The sequence below is a fragment of the Corvus hawaiiensis genome, chromosome 10, assembly GCF_020740725.1.
Source record: "Corvus hawaiiensis isolate bCorHaw1 chromosome 10, bCorHaw1.pri.cur, whole genome shotgun sequence".
NCBI classification, from domain to species: Eukaryota; Metazoa; Chordata; class Aves; order Passeriformes; family Corvidae; genus Corvus; species Corvus hawaiiensis.
Window position 1 is genome coordinate 7,101,582 of NC_063222.1, and position 15,510 is coordinate 7,117,091.

Below are 15,510 nucleotides of genomic sequence, written 5' to 3' on the forward strand. Positions count from 1 at the left end.
TGTCTGACCAAGAGCCCTGGGACATCAGAATCTACAAAGAATTTGTGCCTATAATCCTGCTCATGTAATACCTCTACTCTGACCACAACATCCTTCCTAGCACTGAGTTATCAAAAGCATATGCTCCCATCACTCATGGTCTGTGCTTCTGGCTCTTTTTCTTTTTTTAAATTAAAACCAATTGGTCATAGAGCAAAATGCTACCTTTTCAGTTAAAAGGTTAACAGCAAGCCTGTGACCACATGTATTGCTTGAAACCAATGTCCTCAAATTCTGCTAACTACAGTAACATAAAGCAAAACAACAAATGTGCTAGTAAGCAGCTAAGCAATACCATAGGCTGTTTAAATTTAGCCCTGGCAGATCCTGGAGGAAGGGCATCTCAGAAGCCATGTGTCCTCTGCTACGCAGAGAGAGCACTCAGCCCGTAGGATCCTATTCCACATACCTCACTTTTGAATATACGGCTGTACCTATTGCCTGTCATCTGTATCTCACACATGTACTTTCTCTGGAAGTACTTTGTATGAGATAAAGGACATTCTGATCTTGGCCACAAACTGTTCACCCCAAAAGCAGCCAGGGAGACTGAAACAACAGACTCTGCAATTCCTTGCAACAGGACGAAGTTGCAGCTCAGAGCAGAGGCATACTGACAATTTAGGGCTTTACAGACCACAGCCTGCAAGGATGAATTATTCTCCAAAGCAAAATGTTGACCACAAGCATGGAGAACACTACTTCAGAGGCAGATTGCTGTAGCCTTGCTATTTTCTTTCTGGAGCTTGGGGAATTTACAAGTAGAGACTGTTGCCATGATCAGCAGTGAGATTACAGGCACAAGATTTGCTGTGATGAATCCAAAAATAAGACAGCTCCAGGCCTAAAGTTCAATGTGCCACACCTGCTAGCAGGGAATATATGAATAATCTGATCTCCAGGCTACAAATACTTTGAGAAAGGGTTGGCTATCCCCATCCAGTGGAACCTTCCCCTCCTAAGGCCAAATGAAATCACTAATGTGAAGACGAGCTGTGCCTTGATATCTCTGCAACCCCAAAAGCTGCACTCCAAGCTGCTGCTAAGGAAATCCAGCAAACCCAGGCATCCGGGGCCAGCAAGACTACAACTCATCAATTTGACATAAAAAAAGCTACTTTACTGAACAGCTCTAAGCAGCACTACCTGCAGAAAGTCTTGTTAACTGTGAGACTAGTAACATTTACTGGAAGCTAGGGCAGTTTGTGTGGCATTGTTTCAGGAGCTGAGGTGATCCCATTGCCCCATCACCAGAACTCCCTCTATTTTAAACCATTTATGCAGTAGCTAAAGAAAGAAGTAATAGTACTACTAAAAGGTAAAGTCATGCTTGAAACTGAGACACAACACGGTAATTTTTTTTAATCATGTCTTGCATAAATTATAAACTCTATATTGATTGCAAGGGTAGTTAAGCAAACTAAAAGGGTATAATGGGAGCAGGAGACATCTTCCTGGCCTGTGGGCTCAAATGAGGTTGCTCCCACTGCAAAACACCAATGATCTGTGCATTATGGTCCGTTAAAGTGATACCTGGCTTATTGAACACTTATTATTACGTTTGATACTTAAAGAAACTTGAGTGTGCACCACAGAAACGAAGCTCTATCTTTGTAAAATACTGGGGAATAAAACCAAAATAAAATAAAATAGTGGGGAATAAAAACAAATGGCTCTAACTGATATCTCAACACAAGCATCTCCCTTTCATATGTTTGGTTTTGCTTACTATTACTCTTATTGCTGTTATTATTATTAATCCACCAAAACATCACACTCAGGCGAAACCAGTTCTTCACTAGGCAACTTCTGCTTGTTAATGTAACCCTCAAAGCTTCCATCAAATTTTGCACTCTCTTACATGACAGATGCAGAACTCTGCTCTTTTGAGTGTCTGTGGCAAGAATAAAGAGCAGATATACCAGCCAGTGCGGTGACAGGGAGCGGAGAGCAAGGGTGCCAAGCACTAACCCCTGCAAAGGGCTGGATTTGAGAGGTCAGGGAGTGTGCTCAGCACCAGCTACATCAGGTCCCATTCAGACATCAGTCTGAGCAACCACCATTGTCAGGCTCTTCTGAAAATCCTGATTGTCACCTTTTAAGGCGGGTGAAAATCAATTAATTTTGAGCTTATAAAGGGAATGCCTTTGCTGTAGCCAACCTTGGCCACACAGTCACAATGCCTTTTGCAGAGATACGCTGCCTTTTCTTCCTATTTAGTGTAAAAGCACTTCATCTTCGTTATCAGCTCCCTGAAGGTCAGGCTTATTTCTTTAGATCTATTATTTACTACTTGAATTTCCAGTTCCACCTTTCTGGCTATTACAGCTTCTTTCCCTGACTCCTTTTCACAGTAACTCCATATGATGACTGTTGATAAAGTTAGGAGGGCCATGATTCTAAATGTCTGACCTTCTTCAAAATCTGATAATGAATACAGTTTCTGAATCACAGGTCATCTCAATTTTGCCAGTAAACCATTCATTTCCAGTGGCCTTCAGACCTCGAGGCTTATTGTGCACTGCAAAATGGATTTTTCAGGGAACAATAAAAGTAAGAGAGCCATCCTTAGCCTTTGCTTAGCATGTTAGGAGGGATACTGCACTTTGGAGAGAATGTTTGTCCACAACATCTTATGCACCACAGTCCCTAAGACCTTCCCTGCTCTGTAACATTTCCTGGTATTTGTATGAAGCTGACAGCTATAAGCATCCAATACGAACTAACCTCCTTTTCACTTGCAATCTACATGGAAAGGGCAAGAAAAATCCATGTCTCCTTAAACTCTCCCCACCTACTGAGCCAGTACCTTTACCATATTGTTTAACTTACAGTTCAAGGCACAGTGCCAGGTTTTACATCACTGCCTCAAATGTTACTCTGCTGCGGTAGGACCTGATTACACCACGCCAGTCAAAGCTGTGTCGGTACCAAGGCACACCAGCATCTCCCAGCCTCCTCCAGTGGCTGCTCTGAAACAGTGCTCTCAAAATGCCTTGGTCTTACAGAAACACTGCCAGAGGTACAATTCCTACTGAAGGTCAGCGCTTCACGCAAACTGTTGAGTGAGATGCAGAGAAAAGCGTGTAAAACACGAACTCCTGGCTCCAACAGTGCTTGGAAATTGGAGCAGTGACTGGATCCTGAGCAGAGGGACTCAGGCAGGTTTTACTTACTGTCAAAGCTTCTGTGCTGAGCTGTTAGGGTCGCCTGTACAGAGCGACCAGACTCTTTCATCATGGCTTCAAATTCACTTTGGCTTTTGTTTGCAAAGTTCTCCTCCATCTCGCTGGTGCAGCAGGTGTAGCCTTGTGGGCAGATTCGCAGGTGCTCCCCTAAAATAAGAGAAAATGCAGTTTAATGGCCAGGTCTGGGAAAGGGAGGATTTCACCCCAGACAATCTCAGCTTAAAAATATCCCAGCTCCCTGGTAACCTAGATCTGCATTAGGTCTTTCTGTCGAATTTACCACCTAATTTGAGTTCTCCTGCTTTAATACAGTAGTTGGTGTCAATGCAGGCACAAATTTTCTCTGTGTGACTGTGAGGGAAGAAAATGCAAAGGAGAAAAAATTCATATATGGAGCAAGGAGAAGGGAAATACAAGTGTCTCCTGCTTCAAATCTGTCCTAGAACCCATCTCTGCCTAGAATCCCAGAAGACACGGAAGTCTGATTAAATGACAGCTGTACTCATTAGACTTAATATGTATATTAGCACAGCTGTTTGAAACTGCTTTGTCAAGAAAAAAAGAAACAACTCCAAAGTGCTCCCCGTCCTACCAAATCTATCCTGAGAAGGCATTTCCTTAACCAGAGAGGCGAGGCCACTGAGAAGTTTTCAAGAGACAGAGATGTGCTGAATGTCAGCGGAATTTGGGTGACTGATTCCCTTCCACACATACTGAAATTTTCAGTGAAAAATTTATCTCCCAGAAAGAGACAAGACCACCCCAAAAAAGGTTGCTATGACAATCACTGATTGAATATACCCTTTCCTATAAGAAAGAACAGGAAAGATGAGAGGACTCAGCAGTCACATTGAAAAATTCTCCAGTATGGAGCTTCTCCTGCCCTCTGCAATTTCTTTACTGTGAAGAAGCAAGTGCTCACATAGGCAGAGTCAGCAAAAAATATTATTATATATTATTTTAAAAATTATTGCTCAAGTTCTTGTGAGTCCTTACAAAGACACATTCACCTGCAAACACATCCCTTCTCCTTACTCAAGCAATAAGAATTCATTTGAATGAAATCAAACATTTATTAAAAAAAAAATATACCCCTCTTGTTCCAAGCCTGTTCTGACACAAACCAATTACCAAGCAGTTACCATGTTTAAGGTAATTTGATTGGGAACGCCAATGATTTTGCTGGCACTTTTACAGGACTGCTGTCTTAATGTCATAGCTGAGCCTAAACATCTTTAAAATTGTGTTTTATCTTGTGTGTCTCAACAGCTTCAAATCCTGAACCTACACAGTCTCCAGAGTTTCCCATTAAAGTCCTTAGCTATTTTCAGTGTAAAGCTCTTAGCAAATGCATGGTAAAGGGTCTCTGAAACTGGGCATGTGTCCTACCCTTGTGAAAGGTATCTCATTAGCAGCCTAAGAGCAACTTCTGTAGTTGATGTATTTTAGGCAGAAGGCATTCAGGTTGAGTTTGCATTTTGCTTCTCCTTGGATTCCTGCTCACAGATGACCCTTGAGCAACCTGTGCAGGGTGTGGGGTGAGCCTGCCCTTGGAAAACAGGTTACCATGGGCATCTGTACTGCCAGTCCTCCTGCCTATGTGATGGGAATTGCTGCTCACTAGCTTTTGTAGGAGAGTAACTCCCATCATCAGCTCTGTGTTGTGCTCCCAGCTGAGAGGAGTGTCAGGGTGGTGTGTCCTGGGGGCTGCCCATCTCCCATGAGATCCACTCCCTGTCCCCACGAGTGCCCAGGCACCACTGCCAAAGCAGCAAGAAAAGCAGCAACTTACTTCAATATAAAAAGTTAGAGTCAAATATAAATATCATGTGGCTCAATGCCTGCCATAGCAAATGCAGTCTCAGTTCCAGGGCTTGCCTGAGCCTCTCCTTCTCTCATGAACTAGATGTTCCAAGTCATTCCCTGGGCTCCTTTCTGGAGAGCTGCATTTATCTGTACAGCGTCAGGGCTGCTGACATGTGACAGACAGGCAGGAAAAGGGAGCTGTAATTTTTTGACAAGACATGGCTTTGATTCCTGTCATGGCAAATTAAAACCTTTTTTCTTGTCCAGCCTTTTCCATCCAATTTCTGCTGCCACAGGATTTCTGGCAAGGATGGAAGCTTTGTGGACAGCAGTCTTACTGTGGGATGCATCCTTCCACGAGGCCCCTGATGCCCTCAGGACAAAGCTTGGCCTTTACAGGGTCTGGCCTCTCTGAAAAGCCAGTCAACAAAGAAATGGATCCCAAGGGATCCCAGCTGTTTCCAAAAGCGCCTTTACCACCTCAGTTGATGGTGAATTTTGCTGGTGAGGTCCTGGTCCTGCTCAGAGGCCTTGCACTCAACAACATAAGCACTCCTGCCATTCCTCTGGGTGCCATTTCCCACTGGGGCTGGCAGGCTCAGGTGAAGCCTCCAACAGCCCTTTACAAATACCTTGTTTTGGGAAACTGAGTCAAATCAGTGGGAACCCCAAGGATCTCTGATCTCCTGGCCTGCTGCCAGCAGGATTCAGGCAAGAGACCTGCCTGAAACTAGGAGAGCAAACATGGACATCCCTGCAAGGAGACACCAAGGTGTTCACCAAAGCTGCCCGTCATGCAGGTCCCCTGCACAGGCTTCAGAAATGAAGGGGGAAAGTGTGGGGATTGCCCCCAGGAGGAGAGATGGGGAGGAAGAACCCTGTGCCTGAGTTCCCTGATGGACACCAAGGGGCAGCAGTGGTGCGAGGTGTGGTAAATAAAATGTGACATGTCCAGACAAACCCTCCTCGCTCCCAGCCCGGGCGAGGCACAGCGTGTTTGGGCAGGATGGCTCCAACCCAGCTGTGATAGCACAGCCTCCACACAACTGGAAAAAACAGGCAGAAAGCAGGGGGAAAGTCACACCTACAGCTAAAATTGCTTAATTTTACACAACTTTGTGAATTGAATATAGAATTTTTTCCATTCTTGAACTCAGAGCAGTTTCAATCCCTTTTGAAGTAGCATTTATCTTAGCTTTCTGCAGGTGTTCGTAAGGTACTCAGCAGGTGTTTGTGTGGTGCTCAGCACCACCACACTCTCTCAGTGGGAAGCAAAGTTTTTATCATTTATCTCTGTAACTCAAACTCAGCACACACAGAACAGTCTTACAGCACTGTGAAAATGCTTTGCTTTCTTTGCTTTTTAACCTGACCCACCCTGGAAACATTCACTATTATTATTTAACCTTCTTCTATTGATTCCAAAATAAATGTGCTCCAGACCATATTTTGGTTCTCCTTATATTTCAAAGTCCCTTTGTTTGCCAACTTGCCTTTGTCCCATTGCTGAAGCTTGCACTATAAATATCTCTGGGTTCACCTGGCAGGAGAAAACTGCAGATACCTGTGGAGAGCCAGAGGCGTTTTACGAGAAGTAAATCTCCACAACAGAGCGTGTGTTCTCTCCCCGCTGCTGTGCCGCACAAGTTCTCCCTGTATACAGCTGACCTGCTGATCACCACTTGCTGGACAGCACATGCTCCCAGCCCCTGGAAGAGCTTTGCAGAAAGCAGACAGGCATGGCAGAAGCCAAACTGGCAGCAAAGGGAGGGCTGCTCAAATCTTGAAGATGACAGATACACTTCCAGCCACCAAGGCCAGCTCTGGGTCATACCCAAAGAAAATTGCACTATCCCAAGTCTGTAGTTGAAACCCAGCCATCTCTCCTCAGCCCTAGACTTGCAACCCCACAGCTGAGCAGGTCTGGCAGTGCAGCACAGAGGTGCCCAGGCTGCACTCAATGGCTCAGCTAACACCAGCTCTGTGCTGCCCTAAGAACCCTGGATTTAAGACACCTTTGTACGTAAGAGAAGATGCACTTTTCGATGCTCTGAAAACAATCAGCTTGGCCAAGTCTTCCACAGTCACAATGTGAGGTTCAATCTGGGTCTCTCTGGAAGAGCCAGCTCTCCTGCAAAAGCTGCTGAAACTGGGGTGGGATGTAACCCACCAACTGCGTGGTCCCTTGGAAACAGAAACAGGGTAAAGCATGCATGAAAACAGCATCAAGCAAATATCTAATTTATGATTAGCTGCCCTGGAATTGAAAGGAATAGGCAGGAGGCTGATGACAAGAGAATATCACACTGCATAGCTACAGGCTTGGATTGTCCTTGAAATACCCTCTCGAGCTGGCTGGGTTAGCAGATCATTTTGGCCATCAAATTCATTACCGCACTTCAGAGTGCTGAATATTAAATCACTTGACCGCTTTCCACTCAGGGATGGAGTTAGGTCCAGGGTCCCTGCAGGGGGAATAGCCCTGCCCACAGCCACCACTACCAGGAGCTAAGACAGGGCTCAGCTCCCTGCTTCTCCCACTGTGTTCTCCAGCCTCACTGCTCTGGCCCACACGGGCTCCTGGGGCTGCCTGCCACAGGCTGTAACACACAGGAGCTCAGCTAACTGTGCCCAGGAAAGCTCTCCAGCTGTTCACTACTCCCGTCTATCACCCCACCAGGAGGCTCTGAAAACAAGACAGAAGGGCAGTCCCAGGGGTGGGAAATGCAATACTGAGAGAAGAGTCCTTGGCTCCTTTAACCATGTAAATAGTGCTGTTTCTATCCCTCTCACAGGATGTTGGAGATTGAATTAATTACAATGTTTGCAGAAGGTTTGGGGTTATGTGGCTGTGTCAGAGTATCTAAATGCAAATTATTACAAAATCATTCCTCCCAGAGGTTAATTTATTTCAGGCTGTGATAAATCCATCATAATTCTTCCCTCATATTTGTAACCCTCCTCTCACTTGCTCTCCAAACTGTTCCAACAGCTCATTTCATGCTCCTAGCCTCAGTCCAGCCCCCCATGCCAGGACAACTCCAGCCCAAGCTCCCTCTTGGGGGGTTTCTGGGTGGACATGTCTCAGGCAATCAGTTTTGCTGAAGTGCAAGGCATGCCAGGCATGGCAGGGATGCCAGGACACAGCCCCTGGCCAGGTACAGCCAGAGAGCCTGAGAGCACTTGGCAGCTGAGGAGCTCCAGTCCTCTCCTACTGTCCCTGGTAGGCATTAGTCTCTGTTGGCCTCTCCCTCTTCACACCTAAATCCCATCCAGGCTAATGAGCATCACAGCCAGGAACTGAGGACAAAACAGTGTAGTTTAGAATACGGGTTTTCTTTTCTCTTTCTTTTTTTTTAACCATGTCGAAGTGTCTGCAGCTGATGCAAAACGAGCCTGGAGGTGGTACAGATGTTAAAAATACCTCGCAAAGAGGTAGTGCAATGAAAGTAAATCCCTTTCCTTATGCCTCCCAGCTTTTCCTGCTTCAGGTGTTCCTGTCCCCATTTATCTTCAAATATTTATCTTTACGGAGAACATGATTTGGCACGTGCTAATAAGTAGCTGACAGCACAGCCAGCACTAGGTACTATGATGCTACCTTGAATCCCAGTCTTGTCACAGATAACTCCTAAGGGGAAACCAGGGTACGCAAAAAACATTTGGACTAGGAGATAGTCCTGGCTGACCAGCCTAGGAAGAGCTCTTCATGCCTTTTTCACTGAGAACCATCCGCTGGCAAGCTCTGCCAAACACCTACGCCCCGTAACACCTGTGTAAGGTGTCCAGGTGTACAGCTCATCTCTTGCAGTAGCTGCTACCATCAAACTGAACCAGAGACCAGACTGCTCTCTTAAGCAGAGTGAAAATCAGATATTTTCCCATACTGCAAAAACAGATGCTAGCTGTGCAGCCTACTACTTTGACTTGCAGTCAGCTGTTGGCAAAATACAATTATTCTATTTTCTGATCATGTATTAAGAGTATCGTCATTTTGGCTTCAGTTTGCACATAATGTCAGGGGAGTCACCACAGGCCTGAATATCAAGTATCCTACAGCAAACACTGTGATCAAAATGCACTGAACCATGTTCTCCCTGGTCTTAGTGATACTGCAGGCTGAGGATAGGCAAGGTGGGGCAGGGCTCTGGACTGGCCCAGAAACCGGGGGCAAAATATGGTCATGAGGAAGAGCTGTGCTCAAATGAAGTCCTTATTTTCCTGCACTTCCTAGGAAGATGCACTCTCAGGATGAGAAGCAGAGGCGGCAGGGTGTAGCTGGAAACCAGCCCTGCCGTGGACTCAGGGACATCTTGGACGAGCTGGCCTGGGAGCTAATGCAGCAAGGTGGAGAGGAGAGGAACAGGGAAGCTGTCTGCTTCACCAACACCCTGCAGGAACCACTCAGGGACCTCAGTGCCTGCTACATGGCAAGACCCAGGCTAATCTCAGCTGGCCCACGGCCACGACAGAGCAGTGTCACAGCTGACACATGAGCATGACTGCGGAAGAGGCAGGGGCTCTCTCATCTGCTGCATCCACACTGGTGACCCCCATGCACATCCCTGCTGCCTCCCGGCCTCAGTAAGGAGAGAGGGATTTGGCTCTAGCACAATCAATCCTATCTCCTTGCTGCTGCTGAGGGAGTAGCTGGGGATATCTCGGGGAACTGATAACAAGGGCATGAAGTCTTTTCAAGCTGCACACCACAGGTCTGAATTTGTCCCATGTCAGCAGCTTTTGTAATGCCTCACCATCTAAAGGCTGATCAAACAGGTTGCGCTATCTGAGATGAACTAATGTTTTCATTCCAGATAAAGAAAACAAGCACTACGTTCCACATCAGTGACAAAAACAGCAAACTGGAAAAAATAGCTGGAGAATATGCTTATTCTTATAAAGCAATGCACATGTTTAAGATGGGACAACAGCAAAACATTAAACACTTGTTCCCACAGCTCATCATTCAGACCAGCATTATAACAACAGGAGTGAACAACCAAGAGCAGATAATCCGTAAGATTTGTTCTTTCCACTCTTATCTTTCTACTCCTACTAGGATTTAATAAACTATCAAAATACTGTTAACCAAATAAGACAACTTAATCTGGCTACTGAATGGAGTTGGCTCCCTACCAGGTTAGTGCTGTTCTGTAATTGCATTACAGTGAAAACCTGACAGAGTGAATAAATAGAGGTACTTCTGAGAAATGTCACAACTGGCACCTCGAGCAGAAACCCACTGATGGGTGGGAGGACTTTGGGACTGCCCCGTTAGTACCGACATAGGCTGCTCAAACCGGGAGCCTGGTGCGGAGGAGGCTGAACAGCAATTTCCTCTGTATTTGCTCTGTTCGCGTGTCAAAATACTTCAGGCTCCGAGGCTGTCAGCTCAGTGTCAAGCTCACACACACTGGAAGTGTGGTATCAATTTGTTTAATCCTAGACCCTGATGTCAGAGGAATTTATAAGGCAGGCAAACATGGGCAAAGAAGTTAATTAACAGAGGAAAAAGAGCCACCTCCATGTCCTGGAAATATACTAAGTACAGAGTAGATAAGAGTGCCTTCAGAAATGACAGTCTGAAAATCCTAATGTCATCTGTGTATGTTACAGTGGCAAACTGCCCAGAGGAAGGGAACAGAGAAAATGTCACAAGTGCTGACAACAGACTTGATTCTTAGTGAAATGCTCTGCATGAAAGCACTTCACCCACGCATTGCTCCTTTGGGTTTTGGGAGTGTCTTTCTGAATGAAACAGAATACCCCTTCCCATCACTCTGCTCCCCCAGTTTCTCTCAGGACCTGCCTTTAGCTACATGGGCCTGACTCTGCCTCTGCCTTCGACCTGTACACACACCAGGAATCAGCACAGGGTGAAATGATCCAAGCCTGTATTTAAGGACAGAGTAGGAAATGCTTTGTAATTTGCAGTAGAAAGTATCTTTTTCAGTGGTTGAGAGAGGAATGAAAGAAAAAGGGCCAAATCCACATGTACCACAAGCAGTGAAAGACTTCCAGCTAGCAGAACTGACTGAACACACTGAATCCAACACGCCCCAGATCCTCTTCTAGGCACTGGACACACAGTGGGGGTGCTTCTGAGCAGGGCTGCTACACGAGATGATCCATTATAAAAGGCTTCAACTGGGAGTTAGGACATGGTCTACAATTAACACTCTCCAAGTAAATCAATCCTGAAAGAAGCCTTCAGTTCAAACCAGACCAGTTGCAAGAATCGTGGAGAAACACACAGGGAGTTCACTGTTACACCCTTTCCTCTCCCCTTCCCCGAAAAATAGAAAACTTTTAAATTGAATCTTAGACAAGGGAAGAATTATCTTGTCTCTTCACATAACACTTGTGGGGTCGTACTGAAGTTGTATGCCACAATCCATCACTATCAACCTCTTTCAGAGTTGTCCTGAGCACATCAGCTTCTCACCAGATGTTTGGTTCTGTTTTTTCTTCTTGGAACAAAGAGTCTTTTTATCCTCAGTTTGCTGCAATCTAAAATAAGATCAAACTGGAAACTTATCACTCTTATCAGATGCAGCTTCACTGCAGGCTTTATAACAACATAAATATGTTATTACATAAGAGGCAAAGCAATTCATTAAGCAGAATCTTTTTTACCAGCTTCTTCTCAGAAAAATATCTACTGGAGAAACTGTCAGCTCTTCCTCACGCCCTGGCAGCTCACTGTCAGTAGGATCAGAGTGCAAAAGGAATCTGGGTAGTAAACTATGGATTGAAGATGTAGTTCACATTAAGAAGTTTAAGAGCCGAAGGCCTTTGGTTTATTCTCCATTAAAAAACCCCAAATTTTGGGGTAGTAATACATATAGTCCATGTCAGGATTTTGAGGAAGGGACAAAACCAAAAGGCTTTTCCAGTTCACCTGCTGAAGCTCTGCAAGGAAAATAGTGGTACTGCACTTGGGGCTAGTTTGAGATAGAGACTAAAGAGCTTCAGCAAGCTTGTAAACATTGCTCAAGAATGGGGAGTGCTTATGGCTGTTCCCAATCATTTCAGTGCAAAGAACAAACCTGTATTAACCTCTCATGGAGAAGTCAGCAATTAGGGAACATTTCCTTACAAACCCAGCAAAATTCAAGCAGTAGACGCTGGTAAGAAAACCATGAAAATCATCTTTCTGGGTTTCAGCTGCATGCTCAACCCTGGGCTCCTGGAAGGCACTCCCTGTTCCTTATCCCTCTGCCACCCTTGCAGGACACTGGGATGAGCAGGATGTACCACACCAGAGGAGGAGGCTGGGAAGGCTGCACAGGGCACAGGCCACAGCTGCCCACCCCGATAGCTGCACTCCTGGCTGCCAGATCACCCAGGTGAGGTGCTCTATGCACACAAGGAGGGGCTTGCTCTCTAGCAACAAAAATCTCCCAAGGGAAAATCAGGAAGCTAAAAAAACCTCAACCACTCTGTCTGCTGGTAAGAATGAAAATAACTCCTGAATTGAAGAAAACCTTGTTTTTAAATAGTTATTAAACAAAGTTTTTGGACCTGAATCTCATTCTGAGAGTTTGCAAATCCAAAACGTCTATGCCTAAAAATTTAAGAAATTAGATTTAATGAAGCTCATTAATCTGAAATTCCATAGATGTGTGTACACTTATCAAAGCTAAAAATAAAAATATGCATGTCTGAATTATCTAAACCCCACAAATTCAAGATCATCTTTTTTTAGATTTTTGTAAAAAATTAAGACACTTTACCTATGAAGAGCTGTTGACTTATGCCATAAATTAGAAGTGCTTATACCTCCTCTAAAACTCTTTGCTGTATGTGTTGGCAGGGATGTGGGAAGGTGCAGGATTGGAGGGGCAAGTTCTGGTTGCTGTGGGCTTTTTCACTTCGCAATTTGAAGCTTTTTTCAGCCCCAGAAATGATTGCCTCTCCTTCAGCTATTGCTTTGCTTTAATTGTCTCGTGAATGTTTTGGCCGGCAGTAAAAGTGCCAAACTGCGGAGCCCTTCCCTACAATTTGAGGCACCATGAAAGCAAACAGCAAATATGGGGTCATCTTGTGGGAACATGAAATTGCAAACTTCCAATTTGACAGAACGGATGCAGCTGATGCAGAACTCAGATGGACAAGGACCGGCATCAAGGCTGGAGAAGCTGCTGTGTGAGAGATCTGCAGCAGAAGGAATTCAGTATGCTGCCTTTCCCTTCTGGTTGCAGACGCACGTAAGTGAAACCTGCGCCATTGCTCTTCTTTTTATGCCTCCATCTGATCTTCCAAAAGCACATTACAGAAAGCTGCCTGTAAACCTGAAGATGCAAAGGACATCCCTACGGACTTCCTCTTCTGCCCTTAAAATTAATCCAGGGTTATGAGAAGATAAGGACATCAGTCTGGTCATGCCAGAACTGCTTCATGAATAGATCTTTGTTTCCACAAACATCAAACCATCACCTTTCACCCCTACACAGACGGGTGGATCCAGAGGACCAGGTTTAAACCGGGATAAACATTTAAAACTCCAACATCCTGCTAGATCTCAGTGTGGCTTACAGTGCATATGCCCAAAATTTTACCAGAGAAATGTATTTTAGGCAACTTCTGTTTGAAAACTTAATGGAAGTGTAGCTGTTCTCCCCTGAGCGTCAGGAACAGATGACTAAGAAATGTTGCCAGTATCTGTCTTTCAGTGAGATTAGTGTTGGGTTTGTGTGGTATCCTATTTATAACTTTGACAAACAGCTCAACCAATCATTTCATACTTAATCATAGCTGTCTGCCCAGCTCCCTTCAGAGAAAAGCTTTTCAAAAACTATGTGCCAACATAATATGAACAGAAAGAAGCAAACCACAGTCAAGAAAAAAAAGATCTTGCTCCCCAAACCAGCAACAGCTATACAGAAAGCAGGTCTTGGTAAACCGTAAGGCGTAATTAGAGCGTCATTATTCATGGGACTGCACAGCTATAGTTAGTGTTTCCACTGTAAACCCCTATTTTCATAGAGGTTTGCAGCTCAGCTGCAAGGAATTAGTCTGTGATGAAATTTGGCAGTAGAAATTGTAGAGCAAGGATTATTTTTTTTGAAACCGTTTAAAGATATTTTTTTCTCCCCTCACTTTCAACTCCTCTCTCACTTCTGAGGCTGTAGCAGTACTTATGAAAGAAACAAAAAACACTTCTGTGTGCTGTTTGATGTTTGGTTTCTGTGCATGTCTCCGTGCGGTTAATGGGACCAAAAATATCAATTTAGCAGGGGGTTTCAAAGAGAAGTCTTAAAAACTTGTAGTTCAATTCCCACAAGAGTTACAACTCAACTTTCCTTTGGATATGTCCATGAACATTAGTATCTACACTGTTAACTTAATGCATTAAGGAACCTTCACATACTGAGTAAACCTGCATATCCACCTAATGACAAAGATGGGTTTACATTTCATGGGATAGAGCTGTTAGATTTCTTTACATCTTTTTGCTTTGAAAGAACATTTTCCAGGGATTATAAGAGATTACTTTCTGCTGGACTCAACCCTAAGCCCTACATTCACCTGTCTGTTTCCTCCTCACCTACCTGACGCTTCCATAAGGGCTCACATTTCAGCACGAACAAAAAGCATGGTGGGGACCACTAACAGGAGTCATGAGGAAGGGAAACAGACAGGAGAAACATCTCCATGGGACATTTTATCCCAGACAAAATTAGAGCATTTCACAACATTTTCAGCTACTCAATAAAAACAGACTGCTGTTCGCATTTGTAAGAACATCAGAGGGATGCAGCTTTGGCTGAAGCATCCTAGGGGTTCAGCATGCCTGGGCATGAATGAGATTTGCTTTCACATATACAGACCACACTCCAGAAAGGTACAGAAGCCTCTGGCACCATGCCTGGTTGTCACTGCATGCCACAAGCAGCATGAGAGGGAACTGCCTCAAGTGCAGTCCCAGCTCAGAGTGGGGCAGCAGTTAAACAGCTTGAAAAAAACGAGTGTAAAACCATGAGCTGGAAGACTTACAAGCCTCAGTCTGCAACTGCATCACTGTGAATGGCCCAAGTGTTCATACCAATATCTTTGGTGCACAGTTTCTAAAGAACAGACTAGTTTATCCATGCAATTTGATTTTCTAGTGAAACAGATGGCACCATTTACCATCACCATGCTTCAAACCCTGTTTTCCTGGACTATGATCTTGGCATATGGGAAACTGGGCCACCTCTGAGCTTCTCATGCCTTGCAAGGTTTGTGCCTTCCTCGGAGCTCCTCATCCCAGCACTAATGAGCTTCCCCTTGGACAGCTTGGCAGAGTGACAAGGATGAGTGCCTGCAAGGTACCAGGAAGAATTTCTGAGAGCAGCTGCCTCCAAGCTCCCTGAAATCCCGATGCTCTTCACAGGACTGGAACAGCAACACCAGCTGTCTCTGCAGATACCCCACCACCTTGACCACTATGATATGTGAAAGCCATAAAAGAGAAATTCTCTCTTTAGAGTGA

At 44.8% G+C, this 15,510-nt stretch overlaps 1 protein-coding gene across 1 annotated transcript in view; it reads right to left on the reverse strand.

Annotated features, from left to right (window-relative positions):
- Positions 1–15,510, reverse strand: part of GPC1 (glypican 1) — a 201,894-nt gene that overhangs the window by 99,738 nt on the left and 86,646 nt on the right. The window contains exon 2 of the mRNA XM_048314300.1: positions 3,216–3,374. Within this exon, the coding sequence (XP_048170257.1) occupies positions 3,216–3,374 (159 nt within the window). The remainder of the gene's footprint in view (positions 1–3,215; positions 3,375–15,510) is intronic.